This window comes from Penicillium subrubescens (genome assembly GCF_028828155.1).
Source record: "Penicillium subrubescens strain IBT 31985 chromosome Unknown utg000001l_segment0_segment0, whole genome shotgun sequence".
Classification (NCBI taxonomy): Eukaryota; Fungi; Ascomycota; class Eurotiomycetes; order Eurotiales; family Aspergillaceae; genus Penicillium; species Penicillium subrubescens.
The window spans coordinates 3,210,691-3,227,674 of NW_026643151.1; the positions used below are offsets into that span (position 1 = coordinate 3,210,691).

At 48.6% G+C, this 16,984-nt stretch overlaps 6 protein-coding genes across 6 annotated transcripts; 5 read left to right on the forward strand and 1 right to left on the reverse strand.

Annotated features, from left to right (window-relative positions):
- Positions 1 to 2,006: 2,006 nt before the first annotated feature.
- Positions 2,007 to 3,904, forward strand: N7473_001095 (cytochrome P450; the record flags this gene model as incomplete). Its single annotated transcript, XM_057147035.1, has 6 exons — positions 2,007 to 2,320; positions 2,372 to 2,402; positions 2,462 to 2,605; positions 2,669 to 2,798; positions 2,858 to 3,488; positions 3,542 to 3,904. 6 exons carry the CDS (start codon positions 2,007 to 2,009, stop codon positions 3,699 to 3,701), a joined length of 1,410 nt encoding a protein of 469 aa, XP_057014921.1. The 3' UTR covers positions 3,702 to 3,904.
- A 441-nt stretch (positions 3,905 to 4,345) lies between these two features.
- N7473_001096 (uncharacterized protein) lies at positions 4,346 to 5,932 on the forward strand (the record flags this gene model as incomplete). The annotated part of the gene is made up of 6 exons (XM_057147036.1): positions 4,346 to 4,460; positions 4,517 to 4,568; positions 4,639 to 5,361; positions 5,415 to 5,526; positions 5,582 to 5,835; positions 5,887 to 5,932. 6 exons carry the CDS (start codon positions 4,346 to 4,348, stop codon positions 5,930 to 5,932), a joined length of 1,302 nt encoding a protein of 433 aa, XP_057014922.1.
- Positions 5,933 to 6,344: 412 nt separating this feature from the next.
- N7473_001097 (uncharacterized protein) lies at positions 6,345 to 7,181 on the forward strand (the record flags this gene model as incomplete). Its single annotated transcript, XM_057147037.1, has 2 exons — positions 6,345 to 6,552; positions 6,610 to 7,181. The coding sequence occupies 2 exons, from the start codon at positions 6,345 to 6,347 to the stop codon at positions 7,179 to 7,181; spliced, it is 780 nt and encodes a 259-aa protein (XP_057014923.1).
- Positions 7,182 to 7,631: 450 nt separating this feature from the next.
- Positions 7,632 to 8,002, forward strand: N7473_001098 (uncharacterized protein; the record flags this gene model as incomplete). The annotated part of the gene is given in 2 exon segments (XM_057147038.1): positions 7,632 to 7,848; positions 7,866 to 8,002. 2 exon segments carry the CDS (start codon positions 7,632 to 7,634, stop codon positions 8,000 to 8,002), a joined length of 354 nt encoding a protein of 117 aa, XP_057014924.1.
- A 540-nt stretch (positions 8,003 to 8,542) lies between these two features.
- N7473_001099 (uncharacterized protein) lies at positions 8,543 to 12,366 on the reverse strand (the record flags this gene model as incomplete). The annotated part of the gene is made up of 10 exons (XM_057147039.1): positions 8,543 to 8,560; positions 8,617 to 8,903; positions 8,977 to 9,406; positions 9,476 to 9,516; positions 9,579 to 9,606; positions 10,308 to 10,945; positions 11,005 to 11,456; positions 11,513 to 11,994; positions 12,053 to 12,252; positions 12,318 to 12,366. The coding sequence occupies 10 exons, from the start codon at positions 12,364 to 12,366 to the stop codon at positions 8,543 to 8,545; spliced, it is 2,625 nt and encodes an 874-aa protein (XP_057014925.1).
- Positions 12,367 to 13,452: 1,086 nt separating this feature from the next.
- Positions 13,453 to 16,593, forward strand: sha1 (putative calmodulin-binding protein Sha1; the record flags this gene model as incomplete). Its single annotated transcript, XM_057147040.1, has 2 exons — positions 13,453 to 16,168; positions 16,223 to 16,593. The coding sequence occupies 2 exons, from the start codon at positions 13,453 to 13,455 to the stop codon at positions 16,591 to 16,593; spliced, it is 3,087 nt and encodes a 1,028-aa protein (XP_057014926.1).
- Positions 16,594 to 16,984: the final 391 nt, after the last annotated feature.

A 16,984-nucleotide genomic window follows, 5' to 3' on the forward strand; every position in this document is an offset into this window, starting at 1 on the left:
GGATCGGCCCCTTACCACACCAGTTGAGTTTGAAAGATCTCTGTAGTGTAAAGTCGTATTTGTGTGAGCCTGGTCTGAGACACGTTGACACTGGATCGGGTACCATTGACCACTTCGGGAGATAACCTCGTCAGACTACATAAGTCTTCCATAAACACTCTCTTGCTGACATTAGAGGATGACTGTTAGAATCAGTCATAACATTGAATTGAACCTCAAAGTTTTCAATGACTTCAGCCTGTCCTCTGGGAAGAGATTCCGACATGGTCTATCCCACATTTATCGCTTGGAATCCCCGTAAGACGGCTTTTCTACGGATCATACAAGTCCTCTCTAAGTACCTCTACTTTTTATTTCAATCGATCTCAACACCGGATATGGCTGGCTCTTGTTCCTAGGTATTCCTACAGTTAAATCTGCACAACTCATCAAATTTCAATTCAAAGATCATGCACCTCTTCTGGTTTGGATTTTTCCAGGGGCCTTTGTATGCGGGAGGCTTACCATTGCAGGCGAGTATATGCAGGGATCAGACCAACTGTGCAGGGGTTCGCCTGAGCTGAAAGGTCCAGATCCATCGTACATGTGTAACCGTGTAACGCAATCAGCGAGGATTCCAATTCTCCATATTACTCAGCGGACAAGAAAGGCCTGGCCACCGAGTGATTATTTAGAGTGTGGGTACTTAACAAACTTGGTATAAAGAAAGGCTTATGAACCATGGACTTGATGAAGGCTGTCTAGACGAAGATCAAGACTCCATTGATCATGACTCAATAGAACATGATCACGTCCACGACAATTTCGGGGCAATCATCCATGCTATTCATCGACAGGTCAATTTTTCACCCTGCATACTGGCGGTATCTATAAGAACCAGCGAATGGAAACGACGATTTGGAGCACTAAAGCCTACGGAAATAGAAAGCAATGTTTTCTGAAATACTATCATATTTCTGATCTACCAGCTTCCCCACAGTTTTGGGCCAGATGGACAGAGCGATTGCAGCAGCCTTGAGGTCCATGGTACAACCTCATCTCAGACATACTCTGAGCATCATTTTTCCTGCTCCTAAGAGGAAAGCATCGCGCTTGCTTGTAGTTTCCCTAGGGACAACATCTTTTTCAAAATGTTTATTCGATTTGCATCCGCTTCGCTCGGTAGCCTTATTCATGAAGTGAGTCGCTCGCAGTGGAAACCAATCGTGAACAAGCAACACTCCGAGAGAGGTAGCAACATTTTGATTCATCCAGCAGAGATATCAGAGCAGTAAGGCCACCAAGCACATGATTTAGGTACTTCAATAAACGTCAGAGTCGAATGGATTAAAGTTTTACGGCCTTGCTGCAGCTTTGTTGGCGACCCTGCGACGGTGGAAGATTATTTTGAAGTATTTATACTACTATAGCTATGACATAACAGCGTGCCAATAAAAGCACCACGAAAACTAATGACCCCTCTGCTCGATAGCCTAAGCCTGAAGAGGATCCTCACCATTCAAATCTCCCAGTTTAAAAATCACATACTTTGCGCGGTCATATCTCTTATCTCTTTTTGTGACATACTTACCCCACGATAACGAACAGATAGGCCAAGCAGCCCGCGGGGTCCGAAGAACAAGATTGGCTTTGAAACCTACTCTAGAAAGACACTGAGTTAGGCCCTTCGATGACGCTAATCGTGCCATCTCCTCTGGCTTCCTATTTAGGGTCAAGCGCAAAATGCTATCGGGACACCACCAATCCATTCAGCGCGCATCTGCCCGCCCTTCCCCGCACGACTCCTCAAGGTAACTGATATCGGCTACACTGGGCGGATCGACAGTTTCTCCAAATGTGTCTCTATTAGTACACGCAAGTTAACTAATGGGAACTCTGGTGGCTTCGGACCTCTGGTATAAATGATTAGGGAAGTAAGCGATCTACGAAAACACTCTTTCATCGCCAAAAGCCTTGACAGCTTTCCATTCTAGCTACAAAGATTAGCCCCCGTCTTGGAAAACATCATGCTCTCACTGTGGGTGGCTGCTATCCTCCTCTTTGGGTATTATGTGGCCCAAGGAGTCACATCACCTGTGTCTAAGGTACCAGGCCCCTGGTATACCCGCTTCACAAGCTTGTGGATCAAGTATCAGGAGTTCACGGCGAATAGACGTGAGTCTGTTCATCGGCTTCACCAAGTGTATGGCCCGGTTGTCCGTTTAGGTCCGAATGAGGTATCATTCACAAGCCTCGATGCTATCAGGGAGATCTATGCCTCTGGAGGTAGTGGCTACGACAAGACAGAATTCTACTCGCTTTTCAAGCAACTGAATACCAAGTAAGTCATAGCAGCTAACTTCCTCTGTACATTTCTAACTGGAGAGTACAGAACTATGTTTTCCACGTTGTGCAAAGATGAGGTTCGTAAACTCTAGCGTGAAGAGTCGCATGATGAGCTCTGAATCTCACGATTAGACAGCACAGTAAGAGAAAACGCCTTTTCGCGGAGCGATATGCAATGACCAATGTCATGAAGGCAGAGCCTCTAGCAGCTATAAAGGAACGGGCAACGACTTTTGTTTCTAAATGTGTAGAAGCAGGCAAAAAAAGCGTCGATGTTTATGTGGGTTTGTCCAGGCTTGTCAGATTATCTTGCTCCTTGACATCTGCTTACCAGCAACGCTAGGTACTCCTCCACTGCTATGCCGTTGACTGTGTTACGCATTTTATGTTCAGCCCAGGAGGTCTCAAGTCACTTAATGTCGAAAAGGACTTTGAGATTATGGAGGAGCTTACTTACCATCAGAGTCTCCAAAGTAAGAATTTCCCTCTGCTTCCAGGCTTGAAATCACCGTATGCTCAACTTTTGTTGTAGAAAGCCTTCTGGCATATTACCTCCCATCCTGGGAGCCCTATTTCCCAACATTCCTCCATCCACGCAGTGCACCCAAGACCAACAAGTTTGTTCTCGGCATGACAGCCCAAAGCCACGTCGAGGAATACACTCTTGTAGAAAAGCTCAGGCGCAAAGAATCCGGTCTCGAACTCTTACAGGTAGCGGCTGAATGCAAAGATCACATGGCAGCTGGTATTGACACTACCGGTGATGGTCTCTGCTTTTTGATGTGGGAACTCTCGCAACCACAAAACTTGGAATTCCAGCGCAAGTTACAGCATGAGCTTAGAAACACTCCACCTGATTCATCTTTGGATAGTCTTGTCTATCTTGACGCGGTGATTAAAGAAGCCCTGCGTTGTTCTCCACCGATCCCGATGTCTCTCCCGCGTTATGTACCCGCTGGTGGAAGATCTATTGATGGTTACTTTATTCCCGCGCACACGATCGTCAGCTGTCAGCCATATACCGTCCATCGGAGCTGTGATGAGGTTTTCCCAGAGCCAGACCGATTTTATCCTGATCGGTGGCTCGAAGACGAAGGGCCTGCAGAGCGAAACAGACATTTCTTTGCCTTTGCAACCGGTGGACGAGGATGCACTGGGAAGAAGTGAGTTTTTCATTCTAGTGCTCGTGTTTGGGAAATTTACTAATTTCGTTTAGTCTCGCGCTGGTGGAAATGAAAATACTGCTTCGGGAAGTTTACTCTCGATTCACTACTACTGTGGCACCTGACATGAATGGCTCTATGAAGCTGGACGATCAGATCATCTCGGCAAGGCCAAAGGGACAGACTTGCAAGCTGATTTTCACAGACATCTAGATGACTTTCATTTTCAATGATTCTATCTTTGAGCAAACCCTACTATCATGACTCATGTTTCTGGTTGAATAAAATTGTTACTCGGATCTCGACTTACATGTCTTTCCAAAACCCAGATGATTATCACAATTATTAGAGCTCGAAACGTGTCATCTGAGAACAAATTCTGGTCAAGGAGTCTTCAATAAGAGACCCATATCGATGAAATATCCATTTATTTGAAACCTTGCATGCTTTTCGTATTCTTGATATCATGTCGGCCGAAACAAAAACCCGTTTTTACAATATCATCTGGTCGTCGGGAAGGGGCGGGGACGCCAATCATTGCGCCACAAGATTATCTCTGTTTCTGGAACCTCTTTTACGGCTGTTATTCCTTGCAAGTTAGATCTTTCAATACTCCTATCAAGACTGAGACACTACTGCTTTGGCTTGAGCGTAGGCTTGACCAGACTTCCAAGATCGAGCCATCATTCCTCACCAATAGGAAATTCGCGGCGAGTAAACCTTAATAAGCTTCAAGTATAAGAAGCGTTTGCGTCCACGGTCTTTAGCCACTGCTAAAGATTCAGTTATACTATCTTTCTCAATAGACTGAGATATCATACTGCTCTCTCATAAATTCCATACTCGCCACAGCCAAAATGTCTGACCCCAACAATCCCAACATTAAATCGAGAACCACTCCGCAATGGTCACTTTACCGACGTGAAGCGTTTTGGAATACCAATTCTGGCCAATTTCCCCCCTTTAACACCGGTACTTGGTCTTCCCTCTTTGATACTGATGCAAATAGTTAATTCTTGGTGATGTAGATCCCATCGAAGTTGAAAAGCTCGCAAGGGAGAAGCTATCTCAAAATGGATGGTAGGCTACACAAGAATTGTCCATACTTTAATTCAAGATGAATTTAGCTTACCATGCAACCCACACTCAGGTATTACTCTTCTTGCAACGCAGGTCTTTCATGGACGCACTTGGCGAATCGACAGGCATTCTACCGTCACAGAATTATACCACGCACACTAGTCGACACCAACATCAGAGATACCGCCACAGAGATCTTCGGCCACAAAGTCTCTGCCCCCATTGGCTTCGCGCCAATTGGCATCAATCGTATCTACCATGCAACAGGCGAACTCTCCGTCGCAAAAGTTGCAGAGGAACTAAATCTCCCATACTGCCTCTCGTCTGCCGGTAGCTACAGCATCGAAGACGTCGGCAAAGCCAACGGCAACGGACCGCGATTTTTCCAATTATATCAAAGTCACGATGATGAATTGGCTATTTCTATGATGCAACGTGCTTGGGACTCGTGTTTTGATGCTTGTATGCTAACTACGGATACCTGGTCTCTTGGATGGCGCCATAATGACGTTTTTACGGGAAACTATGCTTTCTATCATGAGCATGGAGCGGGGGATATTGCGTTACAGGATCCTGTTTTTTTAAAGAGGCTGAAAGAGGCTGGTATTGATCCTAAGAAGAATCCTAAAGAGGCGGGGGCGAAGTGGATTGACGAGAATATTTGGCATGGTCGGGCTCATACTTGGGACAAGGTGAAGTGGACAACGGCTCAATGGAAGAGGATTAGTGGTGGTAGGCCTTTTTGTCTAAAAGGTATTCAGAGTGTTGAGGCAGCCAGGAAATGTGTTGAGATGTGAGTGTCTGCCCCTAAATTTCCGTATCTAATTTTGCTGATCGTGTTGTTAGCGGAATTGACGGTATCGTGGTAACCAACCACGCCGGCCGACAAGTGGATGGTGCTATTGCGAGTCTTGATGCTCTGAAGAAGATTGTTGATGCTGTTGGAGATAGCATATACGTATGCCCTCATCGCGTTTACTTTAATAGAGGACCATTCTAACAAGCAGAATTAGATCATGTTCGACTCGGGAGTGCGTACGCCAGCTGACGCTTTTAAAGCCCTTGCTCTTGGAGCGAAATTCGTATTCCTTGGCCGTCTGTGGGTGTGGGCACTGAGCATCGCCGGTGAACATGGCGTACGTCATCTTACGAAGAGCTTTCTGGCCGAATTTGATCTTCTGATGGAGGAAGCTGGATTCCAGTCAATTGACCAGATTGATCGCTCCGCCCTTGACAGTCTTCCGAATACCTCTAACCTGATTGCCGAGTATGCTTGTATTTAGATCGCAACCTTGTTATCACATATGTAATGCTTCAGAGATATCCTGGACCTTTTCCTCTGTGGTGTTCTTTCCGCGATGTAGGATAGAAGTCATGAATCTTTGATGGGCATCATGTGCTACAAATCGGTCTCCGCGGGTTCCGAAGAATCCATGACCATTCATAAGACAGTGTACGTTGATTTGTTTGAACAAGGAGGTCTACCGCGCGGAGTCTGCCGCGTGAGGGGATCCATACCAAAAGAGCTGCTCGAGCCGACGATGCGGGGCATGAGGGGAAGCCGATAAGGCCTATCATTCAACAACGCCACTTAAACAAGCAGCGCAACATTCTCCCTCGAGATACCTAATTCGGCCTGGCTTCAGACCCGCGTTTTTCGGACTTCAAATATCCATCAAGTCCTGCAAGCGTGTCTAGGCTCTCGGAAACTACTGAACCCCGACTCCTCCGATACCACACACTCTAAGCAGATCAAATCTCAATTGCATCGCGGCCATGGGAAATACCGGCAATCCCGCTAATTCGTCTTGTCGCTTCTCGACGCGCATCTCCTTACGATGGCTCCCGGAGCCTGCGCACGAGACGACCGATACTGTCGTCATGTCCGTCAAGGACTGGTACCTTGATCTGCGAATGGATGAGCAAATGGGTGAAATTGACTGGGCTATTGCCGGCCAACGACTTATTGAAAGCCAAGAACCTCGTCAGTCACTCCATACACGCTTCTTGAAACTCGGTTCCTAACTAATCACTTATCCAGTACGCGTATCTTTCACTCACGAACTTGACTCCCACGACGCCTTTGAAAGTGTTGACTGCGGTACATTTGTCATACTCCCAAACGGTGACGACCTCGAGACAGGGTCCATGCCCCGTCCTGATCTCCCCGGTGCACCAGAGACAGAGTACGAAGAGGTCTGGCGCGAGCTTCCATTCAAGGAAGGTCCCGAAGGGCCTGGGAAAGGGATGTCATGGGTCCTGGAGTCGGATGATGGTGAACCAGAAGGAGAGGGCGAATTTACCGTGGTCAAGACGTTTCTAGGCCGAATTTGGGGGACATATTTGGCACTTGAGCAGACCCAGACTCATATCCGAACGAGGAGTCCCTCTGGAGATTTGGTTGTGAGGAAGACGGGAGCTGATGTTAGTGCCAGGAGGGAGGAATGGAGCTCAGCTTGGGAGAATCGGTATGTGGTTGGGGTGAACGGAGAGAAGCTACCTTCTATTGGGAATGGGTTTGAAGGGGAAGGGCAAGGGTATTGGAGAGTATCTGGGGAGAGGGTAAGTGTTCGTGGGAGGACGTTTATTGTTCGAGCGTTTGAGGAGATTTAGGATCTGGCAAGATAATAATGCGGGTCAATCTGCCAAAATATTCGAACCCAGCATGGGATTACTCGGACTGACCAGCGTTTTGATAGTCTTCTGAACTGATAGAGATTATTCGTTTACTTGTTAGCTTCGTAGTATATCTAAAATATGATTAGAAAAGTATTAAATAAGTAATTCTAAGATAATCTATCAATCGTTTAGCAAGCTCTGAAGCTTCCAAAGCTCCTTCTGTGGGCGGCGGCAGAATCCCAGGAACCACACCCATTATAGAAGGCGGTCAACCCACCCACAGCTTCCCATTTTCTTTCTTGACTCACTTCTCTTCTTCTCTTCTTCTTTTTCTCCAAGCGCCATCCCCACCAATGCTGCGTTTCTTTGCTACACACGACAGCGGAGCTCGCTCCCTGTCCTCGGCACTCTGAGATCCCGTCTCAGACCCGAGAAACCTTGCAAATGAGAAATTCGGAGGAATCTTCAAAAACCCCAACCCGCCCTTTCTTCGTTCGCGAAGTCCGAGGGCCGGTGCTGCCCGCGAGGGCCTGGTGTGACCTACTCGACACACCTGCATTCGGCATCAGAAACATCGGGGGACTCTCGTTCTGGTTTTCTTTCCTTCGGGAGGGACTACTGGCGCTTGATGACCCTATGGGAGAGTCGGTGCGGAGATTGTGTGTGATGACACTTTAGTGCAATACGCAGCATACTGTGTTCTTGTCTTTCTTTTTTTCCCTTTCGGGAGGGAGGGAGATGAGAGCGGTATCATTCGATTCCGATCATTCTGGTGGGGATGGCGCTTCAACTTTTTTCTCAGGTCAGTATTTTGATTCCCTAACCCCTCCACTCTTTTGTCTGGTGCACTGTTGTGCGCTGGGAGTGGGTCTGGAAAGGATTGTTTTTTGGCGACTCTGCTAATTAGTGGGGTTGCGGGCCATGTTCCCGTTAGGTTTTCCCTGCTGGGGTGCTTGACGTTGCATGGTGTGGGAGGGGTGTTGGACACTGGGGGCTGGGATGGTGTGATGATTTGAGGAGACCAGGCAGGATCTGAATCTATACTCGTTGACATTAGTTGAGGGCCTTCTAGAGAATTTGAAGCGAATTGAATTGGTTTTGTCAGTGCAGAAATTTTCTACTCGTAATATAAAAGGTGGCTGGGTAACATGAATAGTCTGAGACCCCTCTGAAGGCGACTCGAGATGTTATTGGAATAAACTTGCATAGAAAAAAAAAACAAAGGCTTTGCCATCCCTTCTATTTCGGGACAAAGTGCAGGGAAACAAGAAAAATAAACAAGTCATGGCCTCCGTCAGGGGATCTCCATTATCGTAGGGGCTTCATTTTGTCCGGTCGTGACCAGTTCATGGGATTTACTCCTCATCGCCGATCTGTAGAGTAAACGAATTAGTGATGCTCGAAACGACTTCAAAGCAGTTTGACATACCTTGGGGGCGAGGTAGAAGCGCAGGTGACCACTGCCAAGAGGATACTCAACCAGGAGAGGAACCTCCTGGGACAGGTTCAGCCTTACGGAGCCGGACAGGTTGGAGGCCTTGCAGAAGTTGACGAGGTACTTGAGGGAGAAGGTCAGGGCGACGGGCTCGGAGAGGTCAATGGTAACGTTCTGCTCGGGCTTCTCGACGTTGGTGTGCTGGCGGATGGTAACGGAGCCGTTACCGATGTCACCAGAGCAGGAGAACTTGACACCTTCCTTGCTGGCCTCGATGACGACTAAAGAGGACGGAGAATTAGCGTCATATCGCAATTGGCAAGAGGCAGGCAAGAAAAGTTACGTTCTACTTACCAGACTCGGACAGAGCGTTCAGGTCCTTGCAAATACGCTGGAACTCCATGGAAGGCATCTCAACGGTTGCAGCATATTCAGTCTCGGGAATAGCCAGGTGCTCCTGGTCAATATCCATGAGCTTAATATCATACTCGCTGAGACGATCAGTCTCGGCACTCTCGAACATCAAGTTAACAGCATCAGGAGAGTCCTCCGCCTTCAGCGTCAAGATGTCTTCATTCTGGGCAGCACGCAGGACCTTGGTGAGCGAGACCAGGTTGATACCGAGAGCAATGTTACGGTCGCAGCGGTAGGGAGAGAACCCCTCGGCACGGAGCAGCATGGAGACCAGGGCAACGTGCGAGTTGTCCATGGCCTGGAGGGCGATTCCGGAGTCATTGCAGTCGAAGTTGCAGTCCTGGACGAGGTCCTTGATGGCGTCGACAACCTGGTAGAGCGAAGCGTTAGGAAAGGAACTTGCCCGGAAGACTAGGAGATAGTTCTGGGGGTTACTTACGCGCTTCAGAAGAGAAGCCTGTTCCAATCGTGCCTCAAGCACTATTTCACCACGTTAATTGGGCTTTTCGCACCACGGTCGGCGACGGTGTTCAAGCACTTACTGTTGATGTGGGGTTGTGATTGTGGGTTCTAGAAAAGAGAGATGGATGAAGAGAGAACAGGAGAAGGAGACGATGGAACGTCTAGACCAGGAGGAGTGGTAGGAGAAGGAGGAGGGGAATATGGTGATTGAGAGTAGCTGTGATGAAGGTAGAAGTGGCAGCGGTCTGATTCTCTGGCGAAATCGCGTTCGAGGGCTAGTGGGGAAACGCGCTCGAGCGCGTTTGGCGATATGCCCTTTTTGGGTTAGCGTGAGTGCCCAAGGCGGTAAGGCGTCTAGTCTATCCTTCAAAGGAGCAAAGGAAAGAAGCTGAAAGAAGCTGTGGAGGATACAATTACAATTATCTACGATTGGTAGGAAGAGTAATTGTAATGTACACAAAGACGGAGAGATAATGGAGCAAGGTCCGACACTAACCGTGAAAGCCAGAAAGAAAATGAACAAAGGAGCAAAAGCCTCCAAAAACTGATAATACAAAAGAAATACACAAGGCAAAACCAGAGAGAAAGAGTAAAGTCCAATGGAGCAAAAAGTTAAATAAGAATAAAGCTCGAGCCCTCAATAACACCATCTTCGCCTGATCCTTCTATAAAGTTCATGGGTATCGTGTCAGTAGACCATAGCAATATGAAGCGATGCTTTACAGTTGAAGCAAGAAATCAAAAAGAACAAATGAGTGTGCTGGGTGTTGAGGAGACCCAATGTCAGTACACAATTAGATGCTGGTCACTCGCTTGGAAGGGTTGTTGCGAGGTCTTTGCTGGATGACCATCTCCAGCTCCTTGAGCATATTTGTCTTTGCATTTGCTTTTTCCTGAACGGCCGCTTTACTGGCACGTGCTTCACGAACGCGTGCCAGACGCTCATCTCTCGTTAGAGAGGCTCTCTTATTTCTTGAAGCAGGAAGTACAACGGCTTCGAAAATCTCCTCATCTTCAAAACTGTGCGTCAAGTCGGGACGCTCACCGTTCAGCGCTTTGAGAGCATCGGTGGGACTACCCTCCACGGCGGTAGTACCGCCAAGACTAGGGGTAGGAGACAGTGGAAAGGCTGTACTCGGGGGCCGGGAGAAGTCCCCGACACTGAGACGATCCTGGCTGTGTACAAAAGCGGCTTTCCCGAGCTCCCATTCTTGGAGGAGAGCCCGGATGTCGCTACCGATGGAGTCATACTGTACCAGTAGACTCGCTTCAAATTCGCCTGCTTCGGATTGCTCAAGATTGGCATTGGACTCCTCGCTGACGATATGCATTTTAGCATGCAAGGCACGAACACCCTGAGATAAGGAGTTCAGCCGCCGGAATTGCGCGCGCATGTGCTCCTTGCTTGGGGAGGCAGACGGTAATGGTGACGGAGGAATAACATCCCCTGTAAAGATTAGCCTTTAATTCCGTTGGGGGTTGGCATGATATGAGGAATATACTCACGGTCCTCTTCATTCAGGATGTTGGCCATTTTGGTCATACTTGATCCAGTGACAGCAGCAAGTTCGCGCATCTCTTCCACGGCTGAACTCCACCTCGCGATATCAGATCCTCCTCCATCGGCACTGAGTGCGAGCAAGCAGCATAAAACGCTTTTCCTCACAGTATACAATTTCCCGAACGATTCACGTAGGGAACGCAATGAGTATTGGTCATCCATAGATCGTTGCGACAGTGTTGCCTCTATAGCTTCGAGATCCTCCAGTGCGATATCATATATGTCGTAATATTTAGCAAGGTTGGCCTCGTCGGTAAGCGGTCGCAGGGTATTTTGTGATTGAATATAACGCTCGAGCATGGACCAAAAACATTCGGACACTGCTCTTCGAAGTCGCAAGCACCGCCGAGTTTGTACCTGGTCTTCCAGTCGACTGATAGGGGGGAGGGGAGTGCTTCTGGAATGCGGAATTAGTCGATAGTCACATCCACAGAGTGTCGAGAACAAGCTTACATCCGATAGCCTCTAGAAACGAGCTCCACCTCTTGTATAAAGACCACCGAAGCTGATGCAGCCGAGTCAAACCCCTGAGCATTCCCAACAAAAGCCCCAGCTGCCTCCACCGCCTGATGCCGCAAGTATTTCAACCATTGTCGTTTGGCGAATGCATAGAAAAAGACCCCGAGAACTGGTACTAGGACCAATAAGATCCCAAACTTTCGCGGATTTAGCCCAGATCCCGTCTTCGACCGGCCCCAGTGTAGTAACCACACAATCGAGAAGGATGTGGACGCCGTGACAATGGCACCTTGTAGACCAAATGTCGTGGAGAGTGATGGAAGCTCTGCAGGCTGTGAAGTTGCGAGGACGTCCGCGGCGGAGGTGTAGGAAGGCGCGCTGTGCTCGTTTAATAATTGAGAGGCGACTATGACATATCCGAATTGTTCCAGAAACCGCTCGTTATCACCTCTTGCGATGCGCGCGTTTAGGGCAGACTGGTCATGGACAGAGTAAGTCAGAATAGATTCTAAAATTGGTCCGCGGTGGTCCTACCGAGCAGGCAGTGTATAGCTTCTCAACAATCGCTCCATGAGGCGAGCTCCGGAGGTTCAAGGGCTTTGGGAGCTTGTTGCGGACTCGGCTCTGAAAGCGAGAAGTTCCCCGAGGAGCAAAATCGGAGGCCGGGATGTCATGTTCACTATCGCTGTTCGTTTCCGCCGTTTGCCAGTTCTCCTCACTTTCACCACCCACTCCTAAGAGACCGAGGCACGTCAGTATGAAGTCTTCACGTATTCTCCTTGGCGCAAGACACACGAACCTTGGAGATAGTCGTCCAAAGGCGAATCCTTAGGCACAAAAGACTCCATGGCCGAGAATCATTCCGGAGAGCGAAGTGAGGAATGCGAAAGTGGAGGTGGTGGGCTGGCCGAAATCGTGACCGGAGAGGAGGGGGATGGAGGTTGCGGATAGGTGTTAGAGGGTCAGGCGCGCGCCTAGGAACATGTCGCAGGATAACCAACACTCTCCAATCACAATAAGAATATCAAGTTCAAAGATCTTGTCTAAGAAACAAAGGAAAGGGGGCCTGGAGCGTGGCCACGTTGACTGTTGGTCCGGGGAAAGGAGAAGTCACGAGAGTTTAATTAGTCTAATTTAGAGACAGCAGACCCACTACTCGCCTCCTTTTTAATCTCGTGATGACATCGATTGACCATGCAGTGCGAATCCACCAATACCATGACCCTGATCTCCATCAATCTGATTGGGTAGTTTATACTTCAAGTATTCCTGGTCAAATCGACAGATTACTCTTGGTTGTACAGAGCAGAGGTGAGGAGGGAATTTACATAGATCGTGCTAGGTAAGGTACTGGAGCTACTAGGTGCCTTGTACAGAGTCGGAAGTACGTCCGGCTGACTGCAGCCTGCCAAGGTTACAAGGTGGATTGGAGATTGTAACTCGCTATGGATGGATGCAGCTAGACCAGGGGACAAAGATAATGTTGAAACCTGTAACATGAATACATACTGTAATGATGATTATGCAGGTGCATGCACAATTGCCCGCTTGGGTCGGATCGACACTTTTCCACTTTGGGAAGACGTTAGTCACGTGCCTGCCCCTCCACGATGAGGTAATCCAAGTTGCCCCGGACAACGGGCCTTGTCAACAACGCCGAGGCGTCTAGTCTGTAGAAACGCGATAGACACGCGGTGGTTATCGATCGTCGCGACTGACAGCCAAGGCTTAAAACCCTCCTTATCGTATTGCAACACCATATCTCCAAACTCGAGTCTTTTGAAAACACACCTTGCCCCCTCAATTCACACCGCCTCTCCGAGGATCAACAAGCTGCAAGGGTGGACTTGTGACCAACTCAATCTCGAAACCACATTCCAACGACCTTATGCGTCCATAAACTACCTACCGTCTACCCCCGGTGACTTGAAATCATGTCTGGGATCTTGAATGAAGCCTTCACCCCATGTCCGTCCAGGTCACGGTCCTCTGGGTTGAGCGAACACGGCGGCAACGACTCATTCGATAGCTTGGTGGATGATGACTCGGCCTTCGATGCGACGGGGCAAATCGAATTCACCACCGAAGTACGAGTACCAACTTTGACCGGTGTACGGCCTCGAAGAGCCAGTCGAGCTACCAATACGGTCCAGATTTACGAGGATATCAGTGACAAGCAGCCTGGCCCAGTCGAGAAACGGAGAAGACCAAATGCAGGACTTCGAGATCCTTCTGACCGCAAATCTTCCTTGTTGGCTCAACCTGCTCAGAGATTCCGCCCGAAAGTCAACTTTGCTCCCAGCCCGCCACTCCAACAGAACAAACCAGAGACTGAAACACAACCAAAAGCACGATCTTTCCAACCTAGCACAAATGATGGATTCGGGCCTGCCCCACGACCTACCCAAGAAGCACCGAGCGAGAAAAACAATGGCCTCAAGAAGAAGGTTCGACGCAATACAATTTACATCCCACCCGACGATACCACTGTGGCCAGCGTTTTCATGGGACTTTTTAGCCCCGTCAAAAAGTCTCAAGGAAACTTTATGCCCCGAGTGGCGGAGGATACTAAAATCAACACCATTGAAGCTCAGATTGCAAAGCGACAGGCTAGAAAGTCTGCGGTAGTCTCTGCACGCAAAGCGCCTCTCCAGCCTAGTACGAAGATTGCGCAGGAAGCTGCCTTCAGGGTAGATGTGGCTGGCAAGAACGGCGGAAAAGAAAATATTCCACCGGGATCGCTTCTTGAAGTTAACCAGAAGAGCAAACTGGATTATATTGTGCAGTCAAAGCCCAAGCGGATGAGTACGTTTACGTCGAAACCAGCTCGCCGTACCACAATGCATCAAACGGACGGAGGGGATAGCACAAACTCGGTTGTGGGCGCGAAGAAACAGCCACCGAAAGGGAATGTCCTTGGTGAAAAGCAAAACAATTTGCATGCATCATCTAATTCTCTCTTTATTGGAAGGAAAGTTCGAGACGAGCCACAGGATCCTCTGCGGAATGTATCGGCATCCCTCAAGGCCCGTGCATCCGTGTTGTCAGAACGGCTTGGCCATTCGCAGACCATGCGGGCTTCCAAGATTGGAGATACCTCAAACTTGAGGGAACTAAACAGCAAATACCCTCTGTTGACGGAGGACTTATCAAAGCCTGCCCTGTATGAGGATGACTGGCTATCACACCAGGAAACTGTTATCACGCAATTGATCAATGCATTTTTCGAATGCACCAACAGAGACTCAACGGCTGTGGATCCTCATGCGCTTCGCTTGGAACTGCTTGAACTCTACCACACTGGAGAGTTCGCAAGCCTCTATCAGCGACTCCAATCATCCTTGTCTTTTGGAACCCTCAGCTTGCCGAAGGATATCCAGGCTCGCAACAGTCGTCTTAAGAATGATGTGGGTGTCCGGAGAGAATTTTTAGACATTTGGATTCAATCATATGACCTTCGCGCCCTAGTACCTGCTTTGGAGACTGTCGTTGGCCGAAGAATCACCAGCGACTCTACTTTGTTTGATCTTCAGAATGATCCGTCCTCTGAGAACGATTTCAAGGCGCAAAGGGCGGTCACTCGAAGAGTTGAAGGTTTTATTGAAGCCTTTCTCTTGAGAAACGACGATATGATCTCCTCCGCCACTGGTCTAGGCGAAGTGCCAAGGGAGACACACTCGCGTGCATATCTTCGGACCGTGCTTCGAAGCATTTTGCTTGTCGCTCTTTTGGACCAAGGAAGACAGGGCTTCTGTACAAGTCTACCTCGTCGACTTTTCCTGTCATCATCTCCCTACAAGTCTTCTGCTGAGATTCTCCATGCCTTGGGCCGTCTACTACTACCCTCTACTGGGGATATCACAAAGACATTAAGTCATCTTGGCTGCCATGTCACTTACAAACAGCATGAGCTTCAAGAATACGACTACACAATTGACAACATTGCCGTCGACCTTAGAGATGGTGTGCGGCTGACCAGACTTGTCGAAATTCTCTTCTACACCTCGGAGCACGTGCGGACTGGCCTTGAAGACCAGTCTGAACTCACCCTATCTTCAGGGGAGGCTCTTTCACTCCTAGGCGATGAAAGGGATCGGCCTCTGTCCAAGCATCTCAAATATCCCTGCATTAGCCGAGCGGCAAAGATCTACAATGCTCAGATTGCGCTCTCTGCCTTGAGCTCTGTTAATGGTGGCCGGGCAATTCTTGGCGACATGAATGCAGACCACATCGTGGATGGCTACCGTGAAAAGACTGTTGCGCTCTTATGGGCTCTTGTCAGCAAATTCGGACTTGCGGGCCTCGTTGACTGGGAGGATCTCCGCAAAGAAATCAACAGACTCCAACGCAAAGCTACTCTTCAGTTTGGTCAAGATCGAGTGACGCAAGAGGCGTGGTTTACACAAAATGGATCCGACCATAGTTCATTGCTCCTGCAGTGGGCCGCGACCCTGGCAGCTTTGAAAGGCTTGGAGATCCGCAACATGACCACCTGTTTCGCAGATGGCAAAATATACGGCAGCATTGTTGATGAGTACGAGCCGTTTATCACTGGCGGAGGGGCCGGTGATTGCGATATTGCAGACAGACGCTCTGTCTCTATGCCTTTGGCATCTCGTTTGCGATTGTTGGGATGCAGCTCTCAATTTGGTAAGTTTGACGAGGAGGCAAAAGTGGATGGAGAATACTGACGTGCGATTATAGCATCTCTCGTCTCTCCTAGGAAAGCTTCCTCCCATCTCCTTGACGGAGACTTTACTCTTGGCACTCTCGCCTTCCTCTGCTCTCGATTGCTTTCTGCCTCGAAACGTGCTCGCGCAGCGGTCGTACTGCAGCGATCTTGGCGGACCCACCTTGCAAAGCGCGATGAGTTCCGTCGAAAAATCGCCCACGACCTCGCAGCACACTGTGCGGCTGTCGTTCAAACTAGAAACCAGATCACCTGGGCAAAGGATGTGATCACTCGGTATTGGAGAAACTACCAAACCCGGAAGCAGAGAGCAAACAACACACGCTATCGGGCTTTGGAAAAGGCCCAACGTCAGCAACGGAAAACCGCTGGACGTCGACTCTAAGCACCCCGTGGTTTACATCCACATTGACAATTGTCATTACACGACCAAGCAAACAAGCACTGTTGAATCGGTGCTATGATAATGATTACGAAAACATTGATATGGTACATTCATTTCAAGGAGCGCAGTCTGGGATTTCTTTGTTCCATTGTGTATGGAGTTTATTGGTGTTACCACTGAACACTCGTGTCTATTTTTTGTTGTTCACATACCCTCGTTGTAGTCTCGGCTTTCAATACATATCATTCGATACGTGACATCTTTGAGCTACTTGCACTTGATACCTGGCTTATGCCGATTAATTGACGCTTCGATTATCATCTTCTTACAGCACAGATTCAACTATTACATACTCCAAGTACTTCATAGGAACTGGGCTGAATTCATCAAA